Source organism: Typopeltis vanoorti, chromosome 11 (assembly GCF_054136105.1).
Source record: "Typopeltis vanoorti isolate ZY-2024b chromosome 11, IOZ_Tvanoo_1.0, whole genome shotgun sequence".
NCBI lineage: Eukaryota > Metazoa > Arthropoda > Arachnida > Uropygi > Thelyphonidae > Typopeltis > Typopeltis vanoorti.
In genome coordinates, this window is record NC_143559.1 from 135,647,515 (window position 1) to 135,674,005 (window position 26,491).

The window sequence follows — 26,491 nt, forward strand, 5'->3', positions numbered from 1 at the left end:
AATAGCACGTATAAACATGCCACCAATGTGACAGCCCACTATGACACCTCTGCCGAAGTCACTGATTTCAAGCCATATCACCTGTATTCAACTACTACGATGAAATAATGCTTCTCACTATCTGTACACGGTTTTTTATGTTATGAATAAATCTGGAATGTTCCATAACTTCAAATAACAGGGTGGCTGGACATTATTGGTAGATGGTATATATATATATATATATATATATATTAGCTGGTCCAGTTAGACAGAGGAAAAGAATAAAATTAAATTATGTTTCGTATCATCTTTTGAAAAAGAGCAAAACATTTGGTCAAGTAAGCATCAAAATAAAAAAAAGGAGACGCAAAAAAACACGTGCGTGTTTGGGGATTTCGAAACTTTTGAACAATTTTAATAAAACCTTTGGTGATGCGATGTAAATTTTTTGAATTTGTGAATTGTTAATGAAGTTAAAGAGCGAAAACATCTAACACCAATGAATTTGTTAGAAATAAAAGCAAAAGTAGGGATTGAATCCAAACAAGGATTCGAATGCGAACACGTTGACAGCGGTGAATGCACAGCTGGTGTAATTGAAAATATAACATTCTTTTAAGTATTAATTCTTTGTTATCATTTTTGAATTTTTTTCATTAAAATTCGAAGGGAAGGACTCTTTATAAATGAGTATAAATAAATGTTTATAAATAAATGTTATTGAGAAGATTTGAAAAAAGGTCATTTTTCATTTAAAGTTTGAAAAATTGAAAACGGAAGAGATGAGCACATTTTTACCAGTTTTGTATTAAAGCCATATCTAAGTACACGATTGTAATTGCAAAATAAGCAAAAATTAATTTAATCTAATAAAACAAGTAATAATTAAAATAATTCGAATTCTATATTTCAATACAGCCTGCACAATCCACCTTTACTATACCTGGAATTAACATGAAGTTAACTTCTGATAGCTTCTTCACTATTTTCAAAGAAATTCATGTGTCACGATCACTCTTTAGCTTAACTACCGGCTTTTTATCGGAATAATTTGCGTTCATGCTTCCGTTTATTAATTGGGATAAGTTCAAGAAGAGAAGCCTGTTGAGAAAACAGGTGGTTAGCCCTGGAGCACAAGATTTGAGTATAACTGGCGAAACAATATCAAGACTTGAAGAGGTCTTTGGTATCCAGTTTATTGAACAATCTTCAAGTGTCTTTTTGTTGTTCTTGATGAGCCGTATTTGGTTATTTTCCTTGGACATCTATGCAGGAGCTGAAAAAGAATAATGATGCCAAGAGTTGCACTGTATATTAAAGTGCGGAAAGAATGCATCAAAGAATGCATGTGTGTGTGTGTGTGTGTGTGTGTGTGTGTGTGTGAGAGAGAGAGAGAGAGAGAGAGAGAGAGAGAGAGAGGAAGAACCTGTGAGAAGTTCCATCAGGTGGCCATTGCATGATAAGGGACAAGAAAGAACAATGGTGATTTGGAGAAAAGGTGAAATTTTTGAAATTTTGCTTCTGTAAGATCTGGATTTGCTGATAGTCATATGTTGCGCGCCACAATGTAGGTGGAGAATGAGTCACCAGTGGTATGCGGATTTTCTTTACTTCCACGGCCATGCTACACATTCTAAGCATACCTGCCACTGAATGAGAAATCTTTATGTAGACGACCGTGAACGTCACTTACGTATATATGCAAATTACTTGATCACGTGTTTCAGTACTTGCTCTGCGAAGCTATTTAAGAATGCTGCTGGTCAGAAATCGTCAACAGTGTTGATCACAATAATAAAAATAAAGACTCTTTCAGAGTTCGATAAAGGGCTTATTATGTACCCATCTGGCTGGTGCAATGATTTTGAAAACAGCAGAGCTGACTATTTTCTCAAACGTGATTCCGGCTGTTTAATCAGTGGAAAAATAACCCACTTTGCTCATCTAAGAGGCATAACTGTGGTCTTAAAACAGACTCTCAGGAACGATAATCACCGTCATCTGAGAAGGCAACTATGGACAAAAGAACCTCCTCAGTAGTATACCGGCCACTAGTGACAAGATCAAGATCAAGATAAGATAAGGAATCGTGACATGATTTGCTGTTCAGATGATGACGTCATTGTGTGCGTGATGTCATGAGTTTCGAATGTTTGGTATTTTTAAAGGGACCATATGTGTCAGTGACGTTACGTTTGTTTTGTTCGCATATGGAATTGTGGCTGATGGTTAGAGATAAGGATTCGTGTTGTGATTGGTGGAACACTGAAAAAAATAGGGTAGGGTGTATGGTGGAATCGACGACCGTGTCCTAGTTGTGTGTTGTTTTCAGATGAAGATAAGTGACGTAATTTTTAAGTTGTAAATAAGTAACATTATTGTTTTGAATGGAAAAGAAAGATATATTAGTGTATAAAGATTCGTGCCATGCTTGGTGGGACACTATGAACAAAATAGGGGTAGGGTGTATGGAGGAAGTGACGTTCTTGTCCTGGATTTGTACTGTTATGAGATGTAGATAAGTAAATGGTTTGCATATGGGATTGTGGGTGTGTTTAGAGATAAGGACGTGTTGTGATTGGTGGGGTAGTTTAAACCAAATAGGGGTAGGGTGTATGGTGGGAAGCAACATCAGTGTCATGGATATGTGTTGTTTTATGAGAGGTAGATAAATAAATGGTTTGCATGTGGCATTGTGGGTGATGTTTAGAGATAAGTAATCATGACATTATGAGTTTGGAAATTTCTGAGGGGATCATATGTCTCAGTGACATCACATAGTGTGCTTCTGTTTGCATATGGGTTTGTAAGTGATGTTAGAGATAAGATATCTTGAAATTTCCGAGGGTGACACACAACCGTCATTGTCATCAAGTTTTGTCTATGGTTGTCTATGGTTGGTAGTATGAATTTTCCTATGAAGATTTGGGGTATTTCATTCCTGTTATTAGCTATGCGAATTTTAGTATGGAGTAAAGAGCTCGCAGCAGCATTTAGACATATTCTGAATAATTAATTATAGGCTATCACTCCTGGTCCCTTCAAACACACCTTTTTTATTAGTTTGACCATATTAATGAACATTACAGTCACACCATAGTTTATATATGCCAGGATATTTTAGATTATGATGCTTAGGTTTAGGATGGTTTATAAGAGATCTGATTTTTGGAAGAATGGTAAATAACGTCCTGATATTGTACTTTTGAAGGACTTTTGCCAATTTGTAGGAGACCAAACTGATGTATGGGATACAGATGTTATATACTGGCATATATAAATTATGGTATGACTGTAATGTTCCTTATTACGGTCAAACTAATAAATCTATCGAACTTCGCATGGAGGAGCATAAAAGAGACATCTCCTATAAAAGATCAAATGCTAGTGCCTTATCCAGACATATTCCACTTCTCTAACAATTCTCATGATAATTTTCAATCTCACTCAGGTTCCGGGGATAGATCTGAAAATATTTTCCGTTGCAAGGAGGAATTTGGAAGAAAGATAGTGGAATCCAGGGAGGTCATCCTTAATCCTCAGCATTTGAACAGTAATTTGAGCTATAACAACCCTTAGAGACATATTGCTGTTGTTCAATACTAGGATTCTAGAGAGTCTACTATGATGCATACAATATAAAATGGCATGTAAATAGAACAACTGGAATTTTAATACGTTTTTTAATTTTTAATTATCTAATACAATTAACCTGTGCTTCTCACTTTTCTTGATATCTTCAGTCTTTTATTATTGTTTCTTCTCCCTACAAAGATACCTCATGAAGGCCATAATAAGCCAAAACTAGTTGTATCATTAAAGTTTTCTAACTTATTCTCGGTTTGTTGGTCACTAAATATTTTTTAAAAATGTATCACAGTAACTGAGTCAATACTCATGAATCCATATTTATATATATATATATATATATATGTGTGGTCTTACTTAAATTTGCATAACACACCAACAACACCAATTTGATCATTTAAATTTACACATTTCATTTGAGTGAAATATTATTTAAAAATTGTATTTACTGCATCTAACATACAGATAATAAATAAAGTGAAAAATACACTATTTTTAGTTCCTTAATCTTCTTATTGTTAAATTTCCGCTGTTGATCAAAGGGATGATTTCCCATGCTTGTGAAATTGATATCAAGTAGTTTTTGACAATGTGACAGACATCTGAAAGTTTATTCATTTGTGAACATGGGAATTTGTTAATGTAGTAAAATTAAGGGTTCCATTTATTTTGTATAAACCAAAACCTATATTTTAAGCATATTTATAAACACAAATATTTCGTTATGTTTCCAAAAGCATTTAAAAGTATACTGGATTTTTTCACGTTTATGGCACCCCAGATCATTTATGTCAACAACAGGTATGCCTATTAAAACCATTAATGTTTTTGATTTTTCTCTTCCTTTCGCAAGCAATATTTGATATTTGCATGTTGATTCTATTATCCATTATTGCAGTTTGTCCAGAGATAGTGAACCAATTTCCCACTTCAGCTGATGGTTATATTTTATTAACCAAGAATTCCGTTTCTTAACTCTTTCAGGTAATTCTTTCCAATTACAAGATGATTTTGTCAATGCATATCCTACAATAATTCAACCAGAAATTAATTTTCTTTAGGAAATAAAGTTGAACTCTTATTCAAAAGAAATTGGACATTAACAATAACAATGAGAACTGAAGCTTCGTATTTTTCACCCACTGTAGATTTTTCATTTTCTGTTTCTTTCATTCTTCTTACATTACTTCATTTGGCACCACAAATAAATAGTTATTTATTATTATTTCAGTGATTATTAGCTGTGATCTTATATTTTATGTTAACTTTCTGTTACAAATTCCAAACAATTAGAATTTTACACAAAGAAACTTTGAAAAGAAACTTTCAAAGAAACTGGACACAAAACACCACAACACAATACAATACAATAATTGCAGTGGATGTATGATTGCCTTAAGTCCAAAGTCACTCAAGTGCATTGTTTTTCCTTATAGTACTGTTTACCTACCCTACCTTTACCTGGCCGTTCCTTCAAAAGTGAAACTTTTGCACAGATAACTCACGGACATGTTTTTGCATGCTGGTGGAAATCTGTTGATGTGTTTTTATCTTAATTTGTCTGGGGAGGCCAAAATTTGTATTTGTGTTATCTGCAGAGTACCAACCTTTTTTCTATACCAAACGTTTTTAAGACCTTAAGTCATATTTTTGGATTAAATTATCTGCTGTCCTCTTTAAAATCACCAAATTTTAACAGTTTGTGTTTTCTAGTATGTGAACGAAATGTTTACATATAACTAAAAATATGTCAATAGGTAGCTTTAGACAAATTTCTAAAAGAAATAGTTACAGGATAATGGTTTTCCCCACTTTTGTCCCTGTTTCTGGCATTAATTTCACAGTAGTGATTTTGTTTACAATAATTAAACAGAATTACATTAAGGTATAAAGTTATGGATTCTGTTTCTAAACTGAATATCTGATTAAAAATTTTACTGTGTAAAACACAACAACAACAACAACATTTTTCTTCATTTAAGTTTACAGATGCATATTTTATTTTGCTGAAATACTATTTACAAATATATTGACAGAGAAAAATTCAAAACATGTAATTACCTAAAAATATTTCACCATATTTAGTTTATTTTCTTAACATTTTCCAAAGAGTTCAATGAAGAAAATCTTTATTACTCACTGTTTCTTGGTTATATTATATCAAAATAGCTGGTCATGCAAAAGAATCTCAAGAGCAGATACCACACTAAGCACACCTCCATACATTTGATATTGCATCAGTCTGGAAATGACACCATGCTTCCCTAAACTTTCTATGTATTCTTTTGTCACCAAATATACACAAGCATTTTTCATGAAATTTTGGTAAATGTCCCAAAATAAAGAATCTTTATCAAATTTAATAAAATCTTGAAAGTCTAATTTTACCATTGATGAATTTAGATGATTAGCGATAATTTTCCCCATGATACAAATAGATGGTAATTCAGTTTCCAAAAATAGTAAATGATTATCAATGTCATATATTTCTGGTAAAAATCTCTCAGTTTCTTCACAACCAATAGGGTAAGTTTGCTTCCATCAGCTCCTGTATCATTGAGTATTAGTTCCCCGTCTTGACATTTCAGAATATAACACTCACTGAGATCCATTTCATACTCAACTCTTCTTTGCAAGTAGCCGAGAATATCAGACTACCCCATGAATAACTTTTCTCAAGTGGTCCTGGATAAATACATCACAATGTACGTGTTTTCTAAAATAATAATTGGTTTCCATCATTTTAGAGCTATGTGAAGATATTTGTCTCGTGCTATTTTCCTGAAGAAAGAAAATTTCAGAATTTTGTGGTTCACTCATTATTTTATTTTATTCGACACAAAACACCATAACATAATATGATAACTGCACTGGATGAATGAATTGCAATAACTGAAAAGGCACTCGACTCGATTGCTTTTCCTTATAGTATTGTTTATCTGACCCATACCCAGACCGTTTCTTCAAAAATGAAGCTTTCGCACAGATGACTCACCCACATGCTTTTGCATGCTGTTGGAGATGATGTTGTGTGTTTTTATCTTACTTTGTGACATCATGTGCAAACCTTATGTCTGTGGCTCGAATGGTATTCTATATTATTTATCCTTATTATGTAAGCATTTTTATCCTCAAACAGCGTTTTTGATGTTAGAGCATGTGACTAGTTCTGTCACTCATATGTCCAAAATTGTTGTTCGGTCGGAAAAAAATAGAGCATTTGGTGGTTATGATGAAAGGGTATTTGAGAGGGTGAAAGAAGTCTCCAAAGTTATCATTATCAGTTGGAGGTGACATCACTAAAAGTAACTGCAAACAGTGAATTCGCTCATCTCCCTTTGGGTGAGTGGACATCTTCTGGAGGAGAGGGGGGGGTGGGGGTTACAGGATGGGGTTGGGGAGTATTGCACAGAAGACCACTGCCGCTCTCTTGAATACCATTTCACCATCACCAACTAATGCTCTATTTTTTTCCCATCCCAACAATTTTGGTTAAATGAGGGACACAATTAGTCACATGCTCTAACAATTAAAAACATCATCAAATGTTTGAGGTTAAAAATACTTAACATAATAAGCATAAATAATATAGCATACCATTCGAGCCACAGAGATAAAGTTTGCCCATGATGTAACAAAGTAAGATAAAAACACATCAAATTCAGTTCTTTCAAAAATGAAAGTTTCATTTTTGAAGGAACTGTAAGGGTAAGGGTCAGGTAAACAGTACTATAAGGAAAAGCAATCGAATCGAGTGCCTTTTCAGTTACTGCAATTCATTCATCCAGTGGAGCTATTGTATTGTGTTGTGGAGTTTTTTGTTGAATAAAGTAAAATAATGAGTGAACCACAAGAGTCTTTGAAATTTTCTTTCTTCAGGAAAATAGCATGAGACAAAGCTCTTCACATAGCTCTAAAAGGATGGAAACTGATAATTATTTTAGATGACATGTAGACTATTATGTATTTATCCAGGACCACTTGGGAAAAGAAACACAGGGAGTAGTCTGATATCCTCGGCTACTTGCAAAGATGAGTTAACTATGAAATGGACCTCGCTGAGTGCTATATTCTGAAATACCAAGATGGGGAACTAATATTCGATGATACAGGAGCTGATGGAAGTAAAATTTCCCTATTAGTTGTGAAGAAACTTAGAGATTTTCACCAAAAATGTACAACATTGATAGTCATTTACTATTTTTCAAAACTGAATTACCAGCTATTTGTATCATGGAAATAATTATGCAAATCATCTAAATTCATCAATGGTAAAACTACACTTTCAAGATTTTATTCAATACCATAAAGATTATTTATTTTGGGACATTTACCAAAATCTAACAAAAACTGCTTGTGTATATTTGGTGACAAAAGAATACATGGAAAGTTTAGGAAGGCATGGTGTCATTTCCAGACTGACGTAATATTAAATGTATGGAGCTGTGCTGACTATGGTGTCTGTCCTTAAGACACTTTTGCATGACCATCTATTTTGATGCAATGTAACCAAGAAACAGTGAGAAGCGAACTTTTTCTTTATTGAACTCTTTGGAAAATGTTAATAAAGTAAACAAAATATTGTGAAATATTTTAGGTAATTACATGTTTTTCGAATTTTTCTGTGAATATATTTGAAAATAGTATTTCAGCAAAACAAAATTGCATTTGTAAACTTAAATGAACAAAGATTTTGGTTGTTGTTGTTGTGTTTTCCACAGTGAAATTTTTACTCAGATATTCTGTTTAGAATTTGATAAATAAATTCATAACTTTATACCTTAATGCAATTCTGTTTAATTATTGTAAAAAAATCATAACTGTGAAATTAATACAAGGAATGGGGGAAAGTGAGGAAAACTGATATCCTGTAATTAATTCTTTTAGAAAATTGTTTAATGCTAGCTGTTGACATTTTTTGAGTTATCTGAACATTTCGTTCACATACTAGAAAACACAAACTGTTTTCTAGTATGTGAATAATTTAGAATTTGGTGATTTTAAAGAGAGATAGCAGATAATTAACTCCAAAAACATTATTTAAACTCTTAAAAACGTTTGGTATAGAAAAAAGGTTGGTACTCTGCAGATAACACAAATACAAATTTTGGCTTTCCCCACACAAAGTAAGATAAAAACACATCAACAGATTTACACCAGCATGCAAAAACATGTCCATTGGTCATCTGCGCAAAAGTTTCACTTTTGAAGGAATGGTCAGGTAAGGGTAGGGTAAACAGTACTATAAAGAAAAACAATCCAGTCGAGTGACTTTGGACTTAAGGCAATCGTACATCCACTGCAACTATTGTATTGTGCTGTGGTGTTTTATGTCCAGTAAATTAAAAATAATGGGTGAGTCACAAAAGTCTTTGAAAATTTCTTCGTGTAAAATTCTAATTGTTTGGAATTTGTAACAGAAAGTTAACATAAAATATAAGATCACAGCTAATAATCACTGAAATAATAATAATAAATTATTTATTTGTGGTACTCAATGAAGTAATGTAAGAAGAATGAAGGGAAAAGAATATGAAAATTCAACATTGGGTGAAAAAATGCAAAGTTTCAGTTCTAATTGATATTACCGATGTCCAATTTCTTTTGAATAAGGGTTCAACTTTATTTCGTAAAGAAAGTTGTATTTCTGATGGAATTATTGTAAGATATGCATTGACAATATCACCTTGTAATCGGAAAGAATTACCTGAAAGAGTTAAAAAACAGAATTCTTGTTTAAAAAATATATTCATCAGCCAACCTGGGAAATTGGTTCACTATCTCTGGACAAACTGCAATAATGGATAATAGAATCAACATGCAAATATCAAATATTGCTTGCGAAAGGAAGAGAAAAATCAAAAACATTAACAATTTTAATAGGCAGACCTGTTGTTGACTTAAATGATCTAGGTTTCCCTAAATGTGAAAAAATTCCATGTACTTTTAAATGCTGAAAGTTTATTTTTCACTTGGTTAGACTATAATAAATTTAGTTTAATCCTTTTTCCAAATGTGAGCAAACAAAGTTTGTACCTGAATATATCTTCGGGACTTGGGTAAGTTAGTGCAACACTGGCCAACTCATAACAAAGGTGGACCAAGCTAACATCACTCCTATCTCAATATCTCCCATATGCAAAATACATCTCTTTGAAGGGCCCCTACCCAGACTAATTTCAACCTTTATTGAGGTCTCTTCAGTGGTAGCCAGCACCAGAGGTGGAGATACCAGGCGGAAGCAATAGTGAGGTCATCTTTACCTATAGCAGTTGCCAAAAGGTGTTCCACCTTTTTATTAATAGCTCTGGATTTAGAGAAAGATGTTGAAAGTTTATTTTTCACTTGGTTAGACTATAATAAATTTAGTTTAATCCTTTATCCAAGTGTGAGCAAACAAAGTTTGCGCCTGATAGTATCTTCAGGACTGGAGTAAGGTGGTACAACACTGGACAATTCATTGCAAAGGTGGAGCAAGCTGGCATCACTCCTATCTCAGTATCTCCCATAATGCAAAGCACATCTCCTTGCGGATATGTATAATGTTATGCATTAAGGGATTGTTTTCTCACACTTGGATAAAGGATTAAAGTAAATTTATTATAAATTTTACTTGCTGTTGGAACATTAACGAAATAGGCTGTGCTTATAGCAATGCTCAAAAATATATGTATTTGTTTGAAAAAAATAAAAAATGTAACTCTTAATTTTACTACAGTAACAAATTCCCACGACCACAAATGAATAAGCTTTCAGATGTGTGTCAGATTGTCGAAAACCACTTGATTTGAATCTCGCAAGCATGGGGAATCATCCCTTTGAACAACAGCGCAAATTTAACAATAAAAAGATTAAGGAAGACAAAATAGTGTACTTTTCACTTTATTTATTTTCTGTATGGTAGATTCAGTAAATACAATTCGTAAATAATATTTCACTCAAGTAAAATGTGTAAATTTAAATGATCAAATTGGTGTTGTTGGTGTGTTATGCAAATTTAAGTAGTACTTATATACAGTATATGTATATATATATATATATATTTTTTTTTTTGAAGTCAAAGTGAATTCACACCGAATTTATTTATTTATTTTATTCAGTTATTCTAGTTAGAATATGTAGTTAAACTGAATTTTAAAAGTAAAAGAGGTAAATCTTTTTCGCTTTATTTAATTTCTGTATGTTAAATTCAGAAACACAATACTGTAAATAATATTTCAGTCAAATAAAAGGTAACATAGAAATTAACAAAATTTACTACAGAGTTCATATTCATTTGAAATATAAGAAAACGCTAACGAAGAATTCCAACCGAACCGCACGATTTCTCACCTAGGTACAACACAATTGCTACCGGAATTCTACCGCACTGTAAATGAAAAATTTACAGTGCGGGAAAAATAAATTCACACACATTTTATTTATTTATTTATTTATTTTGCTCAATTATTCTGGTTAGGATATGTAGTTAAACTGAATTTTAATAGTAAAATAGAGAAAAACAATCAAGCAATTTGAAAAAAAAAACATTAAGAGTGCCTATACCAAATCTCTGTGCCAACTATCACACTAAATTGTTAAATTAGCAGAATAGAATAGCTGCGAAAAAAATACGGGATTCTGAAATATAATTTTTGGAAGTTGTAACAGAGGAATTAAGTTGAAAGTTAATAGTACCAAACCTAATATTTAATTGAAATAAGAATAATAATTTATTTATTTGAATTGGAAAAAAAACTAATATAATTAATTAATTAAAATATATATCAATATCACTACGGTGAAATAAATGCCTAGCTGAGAGTACAACAGTCAATTGAACTTAACGAAAATTAGTCAAACAAGGAGTTGACAGCTTTCATCATCATTATTATTATTATTATTGTTATTATTAGACAACTCCAGGGAGTCCAAAGACTCATCAAAGGAGGGCACCTGCTCTACAACTCTGTCTCTGCCATTCAATCCACTAACTGACTGCAACTACACCAACGCCATCTGCAGCTGCCTTCCGCCACTAGTATTTTCGAGGACAATCACAAACATTCATGCCCACGGTGGGATTTGGTTGGAGAGCGGATACGCTAACCACTCGGCCAGCCAGGCTGGCAGAGTGGTTAGCGTATTACAATTTTTTCTTTACATTCATTCTTTACAATTTGCACATATTTGATGGTAAAATTTAATTTCTTTTATTTCTTTAATTTCAGAAATACAATATTGTAAATAATATTTCAGTCAAATAAAAGATAACATAGAATTTAACAAAACTACAGAGCTAATATTCATTTGAAATAATAAGAAATAACTATTTATTTTTGGTGGCAAAAGAATTTTCTAAGAACAAATTTCTAATGAGAGATCCAATCCAAACACACGGTTTCTCACCTACGTACAACAAAACTGCGACCAGAAATGAGACACATTTTTAAGATTACACAAATGGAAGATCTACAGTGTGGGAAAAATAAATTCACATGCAATTTATTTATCTATTTATTTTGCTCAGTTATTCTGTTAGAATATGTACTTAACTGAGGTTTAAAGTAAAATAGAGAAAATACAACCAAACAGATTGAAAAAAATATATATTTGTGTGTGTTGTAATGTTTGTGTATTCTGTAAAGTAAAAAAAAAACTCATGTCACTTGTCAGAATTCCATGCTCTAACCATCACCCAGAATTCCAAAAACAGGAAGTCACACATACCTACAACATAACTGCATTTCCACTTCAAATCTATGGCGTCATTTTGGCCAGAAACCGTGGGAAAACCATAGCATGAGACATAGTGCCAAGGAAAAATGGGTCAACTGCATTTTCCATACCTTGTGTTTGTGTGTTTTGTGAATTTATGGTTAAAATCAACACTTTGGAATATTCAGAAAACCTGAATAGTTCCAAGAAGCCCCTTTCTGGAAAGAAAGTAAATTAATCTTTTTTGGTTAACTTTAATTATTTAGCAAGTTATATTTGTAATTTCCATAACCACTGCTCGTACGTTTTGGTAAGTGCAATTCTAATTCTAATACAGAAGAGTTTTTCATACGAATAATCACAGGGTACATAAATTAGGGAGTATCACCATGGGATATATTAGCGACTATTCATGTCTAAATGCGTATGGTTGAGGGACACCAGTGAAAGCATATAATTAATTATTCAGAAAATGACTAAATTCTGCCGCCATCTCTCTTCACTCTAAACTAAAAATTTCATACTCATCAATTGACAAGCAACGTGTGTATGTGTGTATGTGCGTATGCACTCGCTTGTGTGTGTGTTTGAGGGGGGATACCAATGATAGTTTGCAATTAATTATTCAGAAAAGGTCTAGATGCGGCCGCCATCTCAACTCTAAACTAAAAAATACCAATAGCCAAAACCTTTTGTAATAAAGATAACAATAATTAGAAAAAGTAATGAAGTTTAAGATCTTAAATTAAGACAAATCAAAATATTCGGATGTCTTATGTATATGAGAAAAAAAGTGTCCGTATGAGGGGACCAGAAGTGATAGCCTATAATTAATTATTCAGAAAATGTCTAAATGCTGCTGCCAGCTCTTCACTCCATACTAAATTTCGCATAGCTAATAACAGGAATGAAATACCCAAACCTATATAGGAAAATTCATACTGCCAACTATAGACAACCAAAGACAAAACTTGACGACAATGATGGTTGTCCGTCCCTCTGGGTAATTCCACGATATATTATCTCTAACATCACCCACAAACCCATACGTGAACAAACACACACTGTGTGATGTCACTGAGACATATGTTCCACAGAAATTTCCAAACTCATAATGTCCATTTACTTATCAGACCATTTACTTATCTACATCTCATAACAACAACACAAATCCAGGACATGGACGTCGCTTCCCCTGTACACCCTACGTCTATTTTCTTCATAGTGTCCCACCAATCGTGGCACGAATCCTTATCCACTAATATATATCTTCCTTTTCCATTCAAAATAATAACATCACTTATTTACCACTAAAAAATTACGTCACTCCTCTTCATCTGATAACAACACACATACAGGACACAGACGTCGCTTACCCATACTCCCTACCCCTAATTTGTTCATAGTGTTCTACTGATCACAACACGAATCCTTATCTCTAACCATCACCCACAATTTCATGTGCGAACAAAACAAACAACGTGACGTCACTGACACATATGGTCCCCAGAAAAATTCCAAACATTCCAAACTCATGCCGTCACGCACACAATGACGTCGTCATCTGAACAACCTATCACATCATGACTCCTTATCTTATCTTGATCTTGTCACTAGTGGCCGGTATACTACTCTTCTCTGTGCAGCAATTGATCGAAGCATTTAATGAACGCTGTTCCCGACCCCATATCTCACCGATTAATGTGTAGCGATTTGAAATGCGTCGGTATTGGCAGTCGTATGATTATACAGAAGCCACTGCATTAAATAAACGTTTTTAATTCAGTGGTTGTATTAAACTAGTGGCGAAAACCTGAGAAAATACAGAAGTATTCTCTGCTGGAGTACAACGTGCAGTACTGAAATAAGAAATACTTCTGAATTCTTTCATGTATACACACTTTAAGAATACGGAGAGTGCAGTCTTCCCATACTTAACATGTGCTTATAAGATGGAATTCTTAACTCTCATTGGAACACTTTTTCCTTCTTTGAAAACTAAATTATCGAATAATCTGATGATGTGTTAATCTAAGTGATATTTCAGTAAAATATCTGATTCTGATGTTAACTGGATTTGCACTCCGTTTTTCAGCTACTGATGTCATTACCTGATATTAGTTTAAAATAGACGTGGGCAGTGGCAGTCAGATATCTTTTATCCCTTCAGCAACCGGATGGCTCTTTTGGCACTCCTTTGGCTACTTATTTCGTTCTGCCTATTCTCAAGACGTCCAGTGTTCTGGATTTGGAGAAGGTCGACTGTTCCATGTTCCAGAACAAAACAAGTGAGCTGTGGGAGATAATTATTACGACTAACACTTCCCATTTTTCTTGTATATTTTTATATTGCCAGTTTACTAAAAGACAATTTAAAAGCGCGTTTAATATCGTTTAAGGAACTGAAGAAAAAAAAAATTTTTTTTTTCTTCAGTTCTTTTTTTTTGTAATTCAGTCTTTTTCATCAAAAATATCTGATTGCAGGTGAACAAACCATCGAAGATCTACAGAACAAATTTGGACCGAATGCTCGCGTAGAATACATCATTAGAACTGGGAACGAGATGGATTCTACCCTAAGCCTCGCACTGAGTGTTGCGGTAAATATGTCCTTTCTGGAATTAATGAAGGCTGCAGCAAAGTTGGATCCCAAATTTAGGTAAGATGAATTTAAAATTATACTAGAAGTCAAAACGATTGTACATAGCTGCAAAAATTGTCACACTTGCATGTATGGTGAACATGTTAGTCCTTCCAGTTGGTTGGGATTGAGTTTAAAATGATTATTTTATTCCCTGGATCATGTAGGATCAAATATTTCAGAATTTTGAAAACCATGACTTTTGTATTATTATTATTATTATTTTTTTAGGAGAGACCTCCAGGAGTTAGAAACTCATTGAGGGTTTCTAACTCATTGATAAACCCATATCAGTTAGAAACTCATTGATAAACCCATATCAGTTAGAAACTCATTGCATACTATTTGCACCAGCTATCACACCTGTTCTTGAATTCATTAATGCTACTTACACACAACATCCAATGGCAATCAATCATCATGCACCACTCTATGAGGAAACAAATCTGGCCCTAACCTTCTTAACACCAGTCATTCTTAATTTCCATGGATGCCCTCATGTCCTTTCCCTCTATAAAATGAAATTTTCTATCTACTGCAATTCTGTATAACACCTTTAGAAATTTTAAAGTGTGAATTATTAAAATATTGTGTTAGGTTTAGGAACCACGAGATGGCGCCACTTATTAGCCGTCTTATTTACTCCGTGCCAATTAATTACTGACAGCCTTGGGCCAGCTATCTCTGATTGGCTACCAGTGGAGATTGAACTGCCTACTCAGTCTCCAAACGTGAGATTCGGCTAAAACGGCCTTGCCTACTCCATATGCGGGAACAAAAAGGCGTTAGCTGATTTTTTTTTTTAATTCTCATATCACCTCTCTTTCTTCTGTTTGCTAGTGTGTGTGCAGCCTACAAATTCTCAATCTGTCTTTCTAATCAGTATTCCACAATCCTGATATCATTTTTAGCACTACTCTCCTTTGGACTCTCTCCAATGCATCAGAATCACAATGGAAACCAGGAGACCAGACCTGCGCACAATATTCCAAATGAGATCTTATCAAAGTCTTCTAAAGAGTCAAAATAACTTCCTTATATTTACATCTTAAGGTAGGTTTCAGCATTGCTCTTCTTCTCTGAGTTGCATTCATAAAGATTCATAAAGCAAAACAATTTTTGCTTTATGAATCTTCAACTTGATGTCTACTAAAACTCCAAAATTCTTAGCCTCATCACTTTCTTCAAGTATAGTTCCTACAATATAATACAATATTTGATATCTTATCACACCGAAGTGCATGACTTTACATTTACTAACATTGAAATGACATCCATCTTTGCCTGCCCACAATTCCTGCCTATTCAAATCATTCTGATAGTACTGCATATCAGCAGCATTCCTGATTAATTACCATACCTATCTTTGCTTCATCAGAAAATAGCTGTATGTCGCTTGTCAAATCGTTCCTAATATCATTAATGTGCAGATTGAATAACAGTGGACCTATCACTCATCCTTGTGGTATGCCAATGGTTACCTAAAATCTTGCAGACCCTTATCCCCCATATACAACTTTTTGATACCTGAGTCAGCCATCCTCTTGTCCATGTTAATAGTTCTATTACCCAACCCCATATTCTCCGATTTATGCAATAGTCTACCATGCTGTATTCTGTCAAAAACTCAGCAAATTCCAAGCGTACCATGGTTTATCAATTCTCTTGTTTAATTCAGTGGTAGCATTATTATAGAATGTGAGCAATTTCCAAAGACATGACCTTCTCTTTGTGAACCCATGTGTTGTTCATTGCAAAGGAAATTCACTGTTAACTCATTCCTGAAGAATCCAAGCCCTACCCAACGTTTCCAAAATCTTCATCACCACTCTTGAGATACTGTTGGTCGATAGTTGGGTATATCTCTCTTTGCACCACTCTTTTGCAATGAGATTACCATACATTCTTTCCACTCCTGTTTAATCCTCCCTGTTCTGAATTCAAATTATAAAGCCTAGTCAAGGGAATACCAGTTTAGCTGAACAATCTTTTAGCATCCGTGTTGATATTGTTGATATCCCATCAGTTCATATTACCGAATTCTGAATCACCTTGTGAAACTCTAGTACTTTCTCCTTATTCACTTGAGTTCCCTCATACACTGAAGAGGTAGCGGTGAGTTCAATGCTGCATATTCCATTTTGATAGCGTTTAACAAAATGCCAGCTCATTAGTTGAACACTCAGTTCTGCATCAATCACCCGCATACTCTTTGCATTAAAAGTTTCATTAATACTTTCAAATTCATTTTTTTTTTACTTGCAGTATAACGATAGAATTCTTGTGGGTTGACTTTAGCACGCAGAGACAGTTTATTTTCTTACTTAGACTTTGTTTTCCCTACAAAATCTGTGACTATTCTAGCCTGCTGTTTACATTTTGCATAACGGACATCATTCTTATGCACACGTTATTCCTTCGCGTCATCCGTTTCTTACGAATCTCTTGCTTAATAAGATTATACATCCATTTGATTCATACCTTATTTAATCTTCAAACTCTTGGGACACATTCTGATATCGCATCATTTAAATATTGTTTAAATGCTTCCCGTGCACATTGGTTATTCTTCCCATCCAGCAACCGATTGCATTCCACTGATCTTAATATACTCCTCTGTTGGTCATAATTTACTGCTATATAGTTCAGCATGTAACCTTTTCTGACTGGAACATTCGTAAACCTAGACACTTCCCAAGTGAGTACCACATGATCACTATCACCAACCGGAGGCAGAATATTTATGTCTTTAACTGAAAACTCCTCTGACACTGTTCGATTTGTTGGCACATGAGCTGTTGTCTCATGTTCCAATAAATTTTAAAATAATGAGAAAAAGGTCTCCAGTATCAAAGGTGAAGATAAATTCTGTGATATGTTTATGTACTCTTTCTTGTTGCTGCAGATGAAACGACTGCGAGCATTTTATTATCCTATAGTCAGTGGAACAGGTTTCGGCGTCCTTCTAAAGTTACGACTTTGGCGTCAGAAAGCCAGTTTGTTAGGTTCAACCAACGAGTGTATTTTCTTGATAAATTACACGATAAGTTTAGGCGAGAATCTCTAATGTGCGGAAAAGAACATTGGCAGCTATTTGAATGATAATTATTGCTCTCCCACTTCTGGGATTCAGCAATACGCACTGCAGCCCACTTTCCTGACTTTCCTAAAACTTTAAAATAGTATAGTCTATGTGTTATTCACATAAGTAGATGTGTTTCATAGGTGAATTCCAAAGTATTTTTTCCCTTTGCTGTCTAAATTCACAGACATTGCGACCAGTGTGCCCCCACAGTCCTGTAGTTTATGAGTGTTTAGTTTGGTTGGTTGCTGAAGCTGCTTGATATTCTTGTTATCTTCCACTTCGCTGACTATAATAGTAACATACTCAGCATATGTTACCACGTTTACAGCTTTTTTACGATAGATTAGGATTTGGGATTTGGTTGTCCCGAGGAAAATGTGTACTCGACACAGAAAGGATTTACATAAAGGGACGAGAAAGGGTACAGCCTTGTTTTGTTCTTCAATTATATGATACAAAAGTAGCTTTCATTTCGCTGTGCAAGACTTCAAGAAATTTCATCCTCCCAAAGCTTTTCATGCTGATGTCCATTCGCATGTGCTCTGTCTGAGAAACAGGACGATAGTTCGATAGCAGATCGATATATCTGAACACGGGTAAAATGTGGAAGGAAAGACAAAACGCAATTTCGGATTGACATGTCATATGACTAAGGAGGTCAGGATGATCTTCATTAGTCATGGGATATGTCATCCAGTTTTATGGCATTAAACGGATGTTCTGCTAATTGGAACATAGCCGCTTTGCTTCTGAAATGCTACGTACACTACAAAACGCAATACAAACTAAGATATGACACCCTACGACACGCCTAGCCATCGTTCGTGCAACATTTCAGGCGCAGAGACATTCTGTATGATGCACATTATGATTTTACACGGAGAAGTTCCAACTAATATAAATGCATACCGTCGTGTCTATGGTTGACTCGTTTTTCAGCCGATGATTTGATTTCCGTTAACTTTGGTGCAGTAAAGATCGCTTCACATTTAGCTTAGGTATCACAGATTTTCCGAGGAAGTCTAAAGTGTGGACGAGAACAGTTGAAGTAATAATAAAGGTATCTTTGTCAGCTCCGAAGTCCAGATCAGAAAGTTTCGAATTCCAGATAATCGGAGCAGATCAATCATACTACCCATCGATAAAAAGGGAAATTACGCTGAACATAAAATTAGAGATATTTTCAAAACATTCGGCGTCCTGTCCCACGTGTGATTTATGCAATCATTCTCGAGAAGGAGATGAGGAAACAACAAGCACAAATGAATGCAAACGTTGACAGGATGAGGCTTTCACTCCAAGACCACTAGTTGAAAACCCATGAGAATACAACGAGGGTCTGTTCTTAAGTTTTGTAGATTTCTAAAAAAGCATAGAAGGAAAGCCTTTGAAAGCCGTAAAGTTTTATGGAACACATGAGACATTATTCAAAGCAGTAAGCAGTCTCTATTTAAGTGATAAATAAGAAATTTCACTTCAAAGAGCTAAAGGAAGATGGTTTGATATAAAAAGATCAGTTGGTGAAGGAAAGAGACATCAAGCTGGATATAAAAGTTGAAGATATTCAACTTATTTCTTTAATTTATGCTCAATTAGGTCCATGAAAATATAAGTAAAAAAATCAGAGATGAATTCAAACATTTCTCGAGTACACCGTTCATACTATTAAATCATGGAAGTTTTATTTTATTTTTTATTATGAATCGGATGAAGTCATCTAGTAAGACGAAACTAAACGTGCCTTTTCAGTAATAAACAGATCGTATACTATTCTTTTTCTCCATCTTTCGGCATTATCGTCATATATTTGTTTTCAAAAATGTCCGATAGTCTTTACGTCTGCTTCATCAAATATTTCACGAAACCGTACATTTCGTTGTAGGTTCGAATACGATGAAACCATCGAAGGTTTCTACATTTATTCTCTGGCTGGTATTCCCAACGATGCGGAACACGGCCATGCTTGGCTGCTGTACAGAAAACAGAAAGGATCATCGCTGGAACTCTGCGAGAAAGGTGAGTTCACCAAGTGAATTAGTTTCGATCAAACATGAAAAATAAAAGAAAGATATTGTATAAAAATCCTCGAATAAATTCAAACCTTAATTTAGACATCGCGTAATTTCCCTTATTTCTGTTTGTACCAAACACCTCATATAAAAGGTGTGAACTTTCTGGGGTGCACTGAGACGGATATCGTTGATAACTATTAGAATTCCCGCTGTGAGGTTAATTCAAAGTTCCACTGCGGAGGCAAATCCGATCGCTCCGATTCTATTCATGCACTAGTTTTATAGCCTTTCATCGATAAGAATCACATATGAAAGAATACTATCTTGGAATGGTGCTAATACATGTCTCCTATTTCTAAATAAATTCTCGAAAGAATAGGAAGATAAAATCCTCTTCAGTTTGTAGGATATTGAAGGGATCTTCTTTTTTTTGATCCTCCAAAAAGCTGAACAGAAATTTTACTGATATTACTCTGTCCTGTAGAGCTTAAGTTAAATTACTTTGACAATTACTTAGGTGCACAATGTTTAAATACCTGAGATTACTAACTCGCTAATGGAATGTAAAAGAGGCATGCGATGCAATGCCCAGTCGAAGGAACTGATTCGTCTTGGTGAATTTCTCTGGAAGTGGATGAGAAGAACGACGCCAGCCGATTAGCTTTTTTCTTTCGGTGATGCTTCAATACTAATATCTTGATATGAAAAGGGGTGTATCGGAGACAGAAAACAGTTGAACCCAGCAGCGCTTTGGACAGGCACCAGAAAGAATGATATCGTCGGTTGTTCTTTTTGTCGAGGATTCTCTGGTTATTTTTTTCAAATTCAGAATTAGTCCTGTTAATGATAGACCTGCCCGTGTTGCAGGCTTCGGCCGTAGGCTGTAAATGAGGATGAACGTTTTGAGTAAACCATAAGCTGATTGCTCCAAGAAAAGAAAAGAGCTTACCATATGATGTTTCCTTTCCTTGGACATTTAGTTTCCGATATAAGGTGAAGAGTTTCCATAGTGAAGACTGGTTTTTTCTTCTGGAAAAAATTAGAAAAGCCTCCTACAGAACACTCACAGACCACGAAAGAAAAAGCTTCTACAATAAAATATAAAACGTAGGTTTGAAAAAGAAAAACAACCGAGTTACTTGGCTGTAACTGTCATTAATGCAAACTGCCTTAGATTCAGGCCAACGTTAGCTGTTGTACTGTATTTTGAAGTTAACACACGAATTATTCTAATTAGCAATGATCATATAACACCATATTTCTTAAAATGATATTCCTTTTAGTTTTCCAAACCCGTCACGGTAGCTGTTACTCGTAGCCATCAATAAAGGGCTAATGGTTGAGTGTTAAATTTGTGTTCATTTTAAAACCCCTTTAACGGAAATTAATTTTGTAACTGTTGATTTTACAGCTGTTTATTATTGCTGTTATTGTTGTTACTTTACATATAATTAGAAGAGGACAAATATCATTCCTTTCACATATTTTTCATTACTCAATTTGATGTTGTCATTGAGTTTTATGATAAGGTCAAACGTTGGACTTTTCTCTTTCGATGGGTCCGTCGGTGTTTTCTCTTCAAGTGTTCTGTTTGACAGATTCTTACTGTGATTTTTCTTGGAGTGTTTTGCATTCATGTCTATGATCGAATGGTAAGATTATCACTTAGCGATATTATCCATAGCAGTTCTTAGGAGTTCGTGCTCTTTAAAGTTATATCTTTATATCATATCTTTAGCTCTTTATAACTTTGATAGTGAATTTAAATTCCTTCACGATTCTTATGTGTGTGTGTGTGTGTGTGTGTGTGTGTGTGTGTGTGTGTGTGTGTGTGTGTGTGTGTGTGTGTGTGTGTGTGTGTGTGTGTGTGTGTGTGTGTGTGTGTGTGTGTGTGTGTGTGTGTGTGTGTGTGTGTGTGTGTGTGTGTGTGTGTGTGTGTGTGTGTGTGTGTTTCAGAGAGAGAGAATTATGGAGAGAGAATGGAAAAGGTTTTCACCTGGGTGATCAGAATGATAGTGGGAGGCAGATTTGTAAGACTATTTTGGGAACCGTTTTTCTGCTTAGGTGGACGCCCTTGGTATGCTGGCTGACGTCATGAAGGGAAAACATACTGTCAACGTATGCATCCCTAAACAGTTCAGCAATACACGACAGAGAGAGACAAGGTAACAGTAGAATTGTATAAATTCTACAGATGTGCTACAATTTGCCAAAATGATTGAGCAGTACAACCAAAGACAAACAGCAAATGAACAGCCGACATCCATTGAGGGTGCCTCTCTGCATGCCTCTTTAATAAAAACAAGCGGCTGTGGCTGAGATGGGAGAAGGAATATCGTCTTGGAGCAGAGAAAATTTGCAGGGAATGAAAATTTTCAGATCCTGTATTTCATGCAGAGAGAAGGACAAGAGTCAGATAAAAGTAAAGCCGTGAGATAATGCCATGCAGCATGGTTTCTTGGTTCGCCTTGTTACATCCACCTCCTCTTCCTCTTAAGTGAAGAGTAATTGTCCCTTTTTTAAACATCGCTGTCGACGAAGTACCTGCATTCACGTTCACAATCTGCGCAGCACGGGATGGGCACTTTTAATATGATACCTTTACATATCAGGGAGCGCTCACTGTCGGGAAAGGTTATGGGAACAACTAACCGATTTTATCTAAACAGAATGGTCCCTTCCAATAAAATATTACTTATCAGAAATGAATGAATAACCAATATATTTGGAAAAGCAAATATTAACATTTCCAGCAGACTAGGTTGGTGTGTGTGTGTGTGTGTACTCTGCGTGTACTTTCATAAATATTTTGTTTAAGCATGTAGAAAATCCACTTGAATTTCTTGATACTTGATATATGGATAGATAAATAAGAAATATGTTGATTTGAATACGTAAGAATCATCATTTTGTGTCTTTTCTTACGCAGGGCCTCGGAATATTTTAGTTCAAGATGGAGACCTGTTCGTGATGTGGTATAAAAGATTGTTTTAACGACGCCGCTTTAAATCGCCGCATTGTGAAGATAATGGATTTAATAAATGTGGTTGATGATGATGCGAATAAATACCTCTGTATCCTTGTCCAATAAATAAAACGAGAATAAATAAAATTGAATTTCATTTTCTCTTTTGTTCCGGCCGATTTGAAAATTCTTCTGTTCCTCTTCTTCCTCCTACTAATCCAACCAATAACAATAACTTTTTTCAATCAATCGATCAGTCAAGCTTTATTATTCATACATGAAATTTACAACATATACAATATATATGCACATAAATATGCATTCTGGTGCTTTTAAGTATATAATACTTTTTAAATGAATAATAATTATTATGTATACATTTTGAATGCATGATATTAAACATTAAATGTTACATAATACAATGTTTAATGCGTTTATAAGATTTGCTTGTCAGAAATGGTTTATTGGCAACTTTGATGATTGGGCAAAAAGAGGAGCGCTATTTAGGCACTGAAGAGCAGTTTTAGCCTGTTTTGTAATGCGTTTAGTTTTTACCTTAAGTATTGCGGTGCAGAACCATAGAAAGCTTGGTATGGATTCACCCACGGATTTATGGATCATTTTTCTGGTATTTGAAGGTAAAGTCATGTTAGTGATGCAGTTTAAAGAATAATATTCGCAGTTCATTGTGTATATAATTCATACGTGTGACCCAGCGCATATTTATTCAAAGTGCAGGCCCAAAATATTTGACGTTTCTAACTTCCTGGATTGTTGAACAAGGACAGGTTTTTGCTTTCTTTGGGCAATGTGAAGAATGACATTTCAGTACTACCTGTGAGAGATTTGTAGTCATCTGAGGGTTTCTAAATATCATGAGTTGAGATTTGGTGCTATTTACTAAGATAGAATTCCGCATAAGCTTCACAGAAATCAAGAGGAAGTGCCAATACCAAATGTTTTTGTCCAAGGATGAGTTATGTCGCAGAGATCATCCAATAAGATACTGGTTCCTTTATTTTTACAAAATCCTTGTTGAATATTAGATATGATTTCGAATTTCTCTAGAGATGATAATATTAAAAAAAAACCATCTAACACCTTTTATTCCCGCACAGGGAGCAGGCTAGGTAGTTTTAGCCCAATCTAACTTTTAGAGACTGCGTGGGCAGTTCTCGACTGGTAGCCAATCAGAGACAGCTGGATCAAAGCTATCACTAATTTAAGCAACCTGCAGTGAAGACACGGCTCAACAAATGCCGCTATTTCGTATAACCTTAACACAATTTTTTTTTTTTTTGTAATGCGTCTGAAATAGTATTGGTTCTACGGTCAATTTTCTTGAGTTTACAAGATGAAAAACCCCACTGATAATATTATAATATGGTAATATGGTATGAATAAATAATAATAATAATCACAACAACAAAAATAATAATGCTTCATGGATTCATTTCATTTTTCACATTACTATTTTTTGTTAAAAAAAGATGTTGATAAATGTTTTCTCTTATGTTATTTCTTACTATTTACATGATACATCTATGTGCATATCTGCATACAACAACATAAAACATAGGGTATGGTAAGCATAGACAGTTGTGGTAAATTATGTATTTACCACAATTAATTTACAAAACATCGTAGTATCGTAGTGTTATAATGCTAACAGTGAAGATTATACAAATTTTTAGAGAGTAACTAATATATAAATATATATAAATTAAGCTTATATCAGCTTGCAACCTCGAAGCTTTTTCTGAAGCTTACTGAAGATGGCACTGGTTAGTTATGATTTATTGGTTTGATTGGTGTGTTGGAAATACACTGACGCTTCATACATCTGATATTTGTCACCGGCATAGGAAAAGAAATTCACACACACACACACACACACACACACACACACACACACACACACACACACACACACACACACACACACACACACACACACACACACACACACACACACACACACACACACACACACACACACACACACCACGGTAATAATAATGATAGTAATAATAATACTAGAATGCCTGATGCTGTCTAATAATCTCGAGTAAACAATAGATAACATAAATTACTAATTCATTTTTATCCAAATATTAAATACAGTCCCTTGCTATCAGGTTAGGGGGTTCAAATTTTTATTACGAAATTTAGAATGCTTGGATAAAGACGGCTATACCATCATCTTGCTTGAGTGTATACGCTGCAATCTGCCCTGCGCCTCCCGTTGGCTCAAATCCCATGTGACCAACAGTTGCCCCCAAAGATCTCACACTGCAGAGGATAATCAGTTTTTATCTTGCGATCTCTCATTCCTCATTTCAACAGATTAGTGGCAGATTTTTTTTATTTTCACGCTGCCCTCGTACTTTAAGCACGAACAACCGTTTTGACGAGGAGCTTTGCCCTCAGCTTCTCGAGGGTTTGCAATGCGGAAACTGTGCTGTCATGCGGATTCAAATTATTCATTTTAAAAATCACACGGGTGTCGTTGACGCTGAAAAAGTATAGAAATTATATGTATAGCAGAAAGGAAGTGTTGTAAGTACAGAAAGGTCTAACTACATTCACGAAAGTTTTTAGGAATGACACGTGACACTCCATCACTCCTTGTATAAAATAGCAATTTACTTCAAGCTGGCTTATTGTAAAAGGCTCATATCTGCTTGTTACTGTTCCCATCCCCCATCGCGTTTCTTTTTACGACACTCAACATTAAGAAGATTTTCAGTACTCTGTAACATAAGAGGTGTTGGAGAACATAAAACATTCGCTCAAGCAAAGAGGGAAGTAAAGAATTTTGATCGTCTCTCAATCATTTAGGAGTGTGTTGTGTTGGAGGGAAGCTTATATCAGCTCAACACAATACAAATGTGTGAAGCTGATACACAAAATACTAGTACACGAAAGGTCGCAAAACTTCATGCAAATCAGTGCTTTCTCTCTGTGTTCGTGCGCACGTGCACATGGAGAAGGGGATAAGAAGAACAAAAGAGATCTGTTCGCATCTTTCTAAAACATCTGAAGGTCGAAGGCTGCTGTCTTTGGAGAAGGCAGACAGCGTGAGGAAGGCTGTTCTGAAAACAGGGAGAGATGGAATTAAAGAGGAGGAAGCAGGTTACTTCCTTGAGCCCGAAGCTGGGTAGTGATCAGAAGCCTTCCGTTTTCTTAGTCTTGAAAGACAGTGGCAGAATGAGGGAGGCAGAGAGACCGGGGTGAAGATGTGAACAAGGGGTCATCAAGTAATCCAATTGCACTCTTCTGAATAGCGTCGAGCATTCTTAAAGGAATTTTAGTTTTGTACAGTCAGTTCAAGTAATGTTTTGAGCAGAAGAGTGTGTACCTTCTTTCTGGAGGTTGAAGATATTAAAGAAAAGTGACTTGAGATCTTTCTTGTGAGAATAAGACAGAACTGCGCGCACGTATCATCCATGTTCACAACATTCTTCTTCTTCCTCATTAGCAAGCAGTAAAGAAGTCAAAATGTAAGGCATTGGTTACAA

At 34.9% G+C, this 26,491-nt stretch overlaps 2 protein-coding genes across 2 annotated transcripts in view; both read left to right on the forward strand.

Annotated features, from left to right (window-relative positions):
* LOC150102085 (uncharacterized protein CG3556-like) overlaps positions 1-14,506 on the forward strand; it is a 49,441-nt gene extending 34,935 nt beyond the window's left edge. Inside the window, exon 7 of the mRNA XM_090400869.1 lies at positions 14,363-14,506. Within this exon, the coding sequence (XP_090256995.1) occupies positions 14,363-14,398 (36 nt within the window). The 3' untranslated portion in view covers positions 14,399-14,506. The remainder of the gene's footprint in view (positions 1-14,362) is intronic.
* On the forward strand, positions 14,400-23,082 carry LOC150102086 (uncharacterized protein CG3556-like). Its single transcript, XM_090400870.1, has 4 exons — positions 14,400-14,555; positions 14,752-14,926; positions 19,876-20,009; positions 22,935-23,082. Exons 1-4 carry the CDS (start codon positions 14,537-14,539, stop codon positions 22,997-22,999), a joined length of 393 nt encoding a protein of 130 aa, XP_090256996.1. The 5' UTR covers positions 14,400-14,536; the 3' UTR covers positions 23,000-23,082.
* Positions 23,083-26,491: the final 3,409 nt, after the last annotated feature.

What these genes read in the sequence shown, in the direction of transcription:
- LOC150102086 (XM_090400870.1), top strand. An exon ending in AAGTTGGATCCCAAATTTAG is followed by an intron (nt 14,927 to 19,875) that starts GTAAGATGAATT and finishes ATTTCGTTGTAG; the next exon opens with GTTCGAATACGATGAAACCA. An exon ending in GCTGGAACTCTGCGAGAAAG is followed by an intron (nt 20,010 to 22,934) that starts GTGAGTTCACCA and finishes TTTCTTACGCAG; the next exon opens with GGCCTCGGAATATTTTAGTT.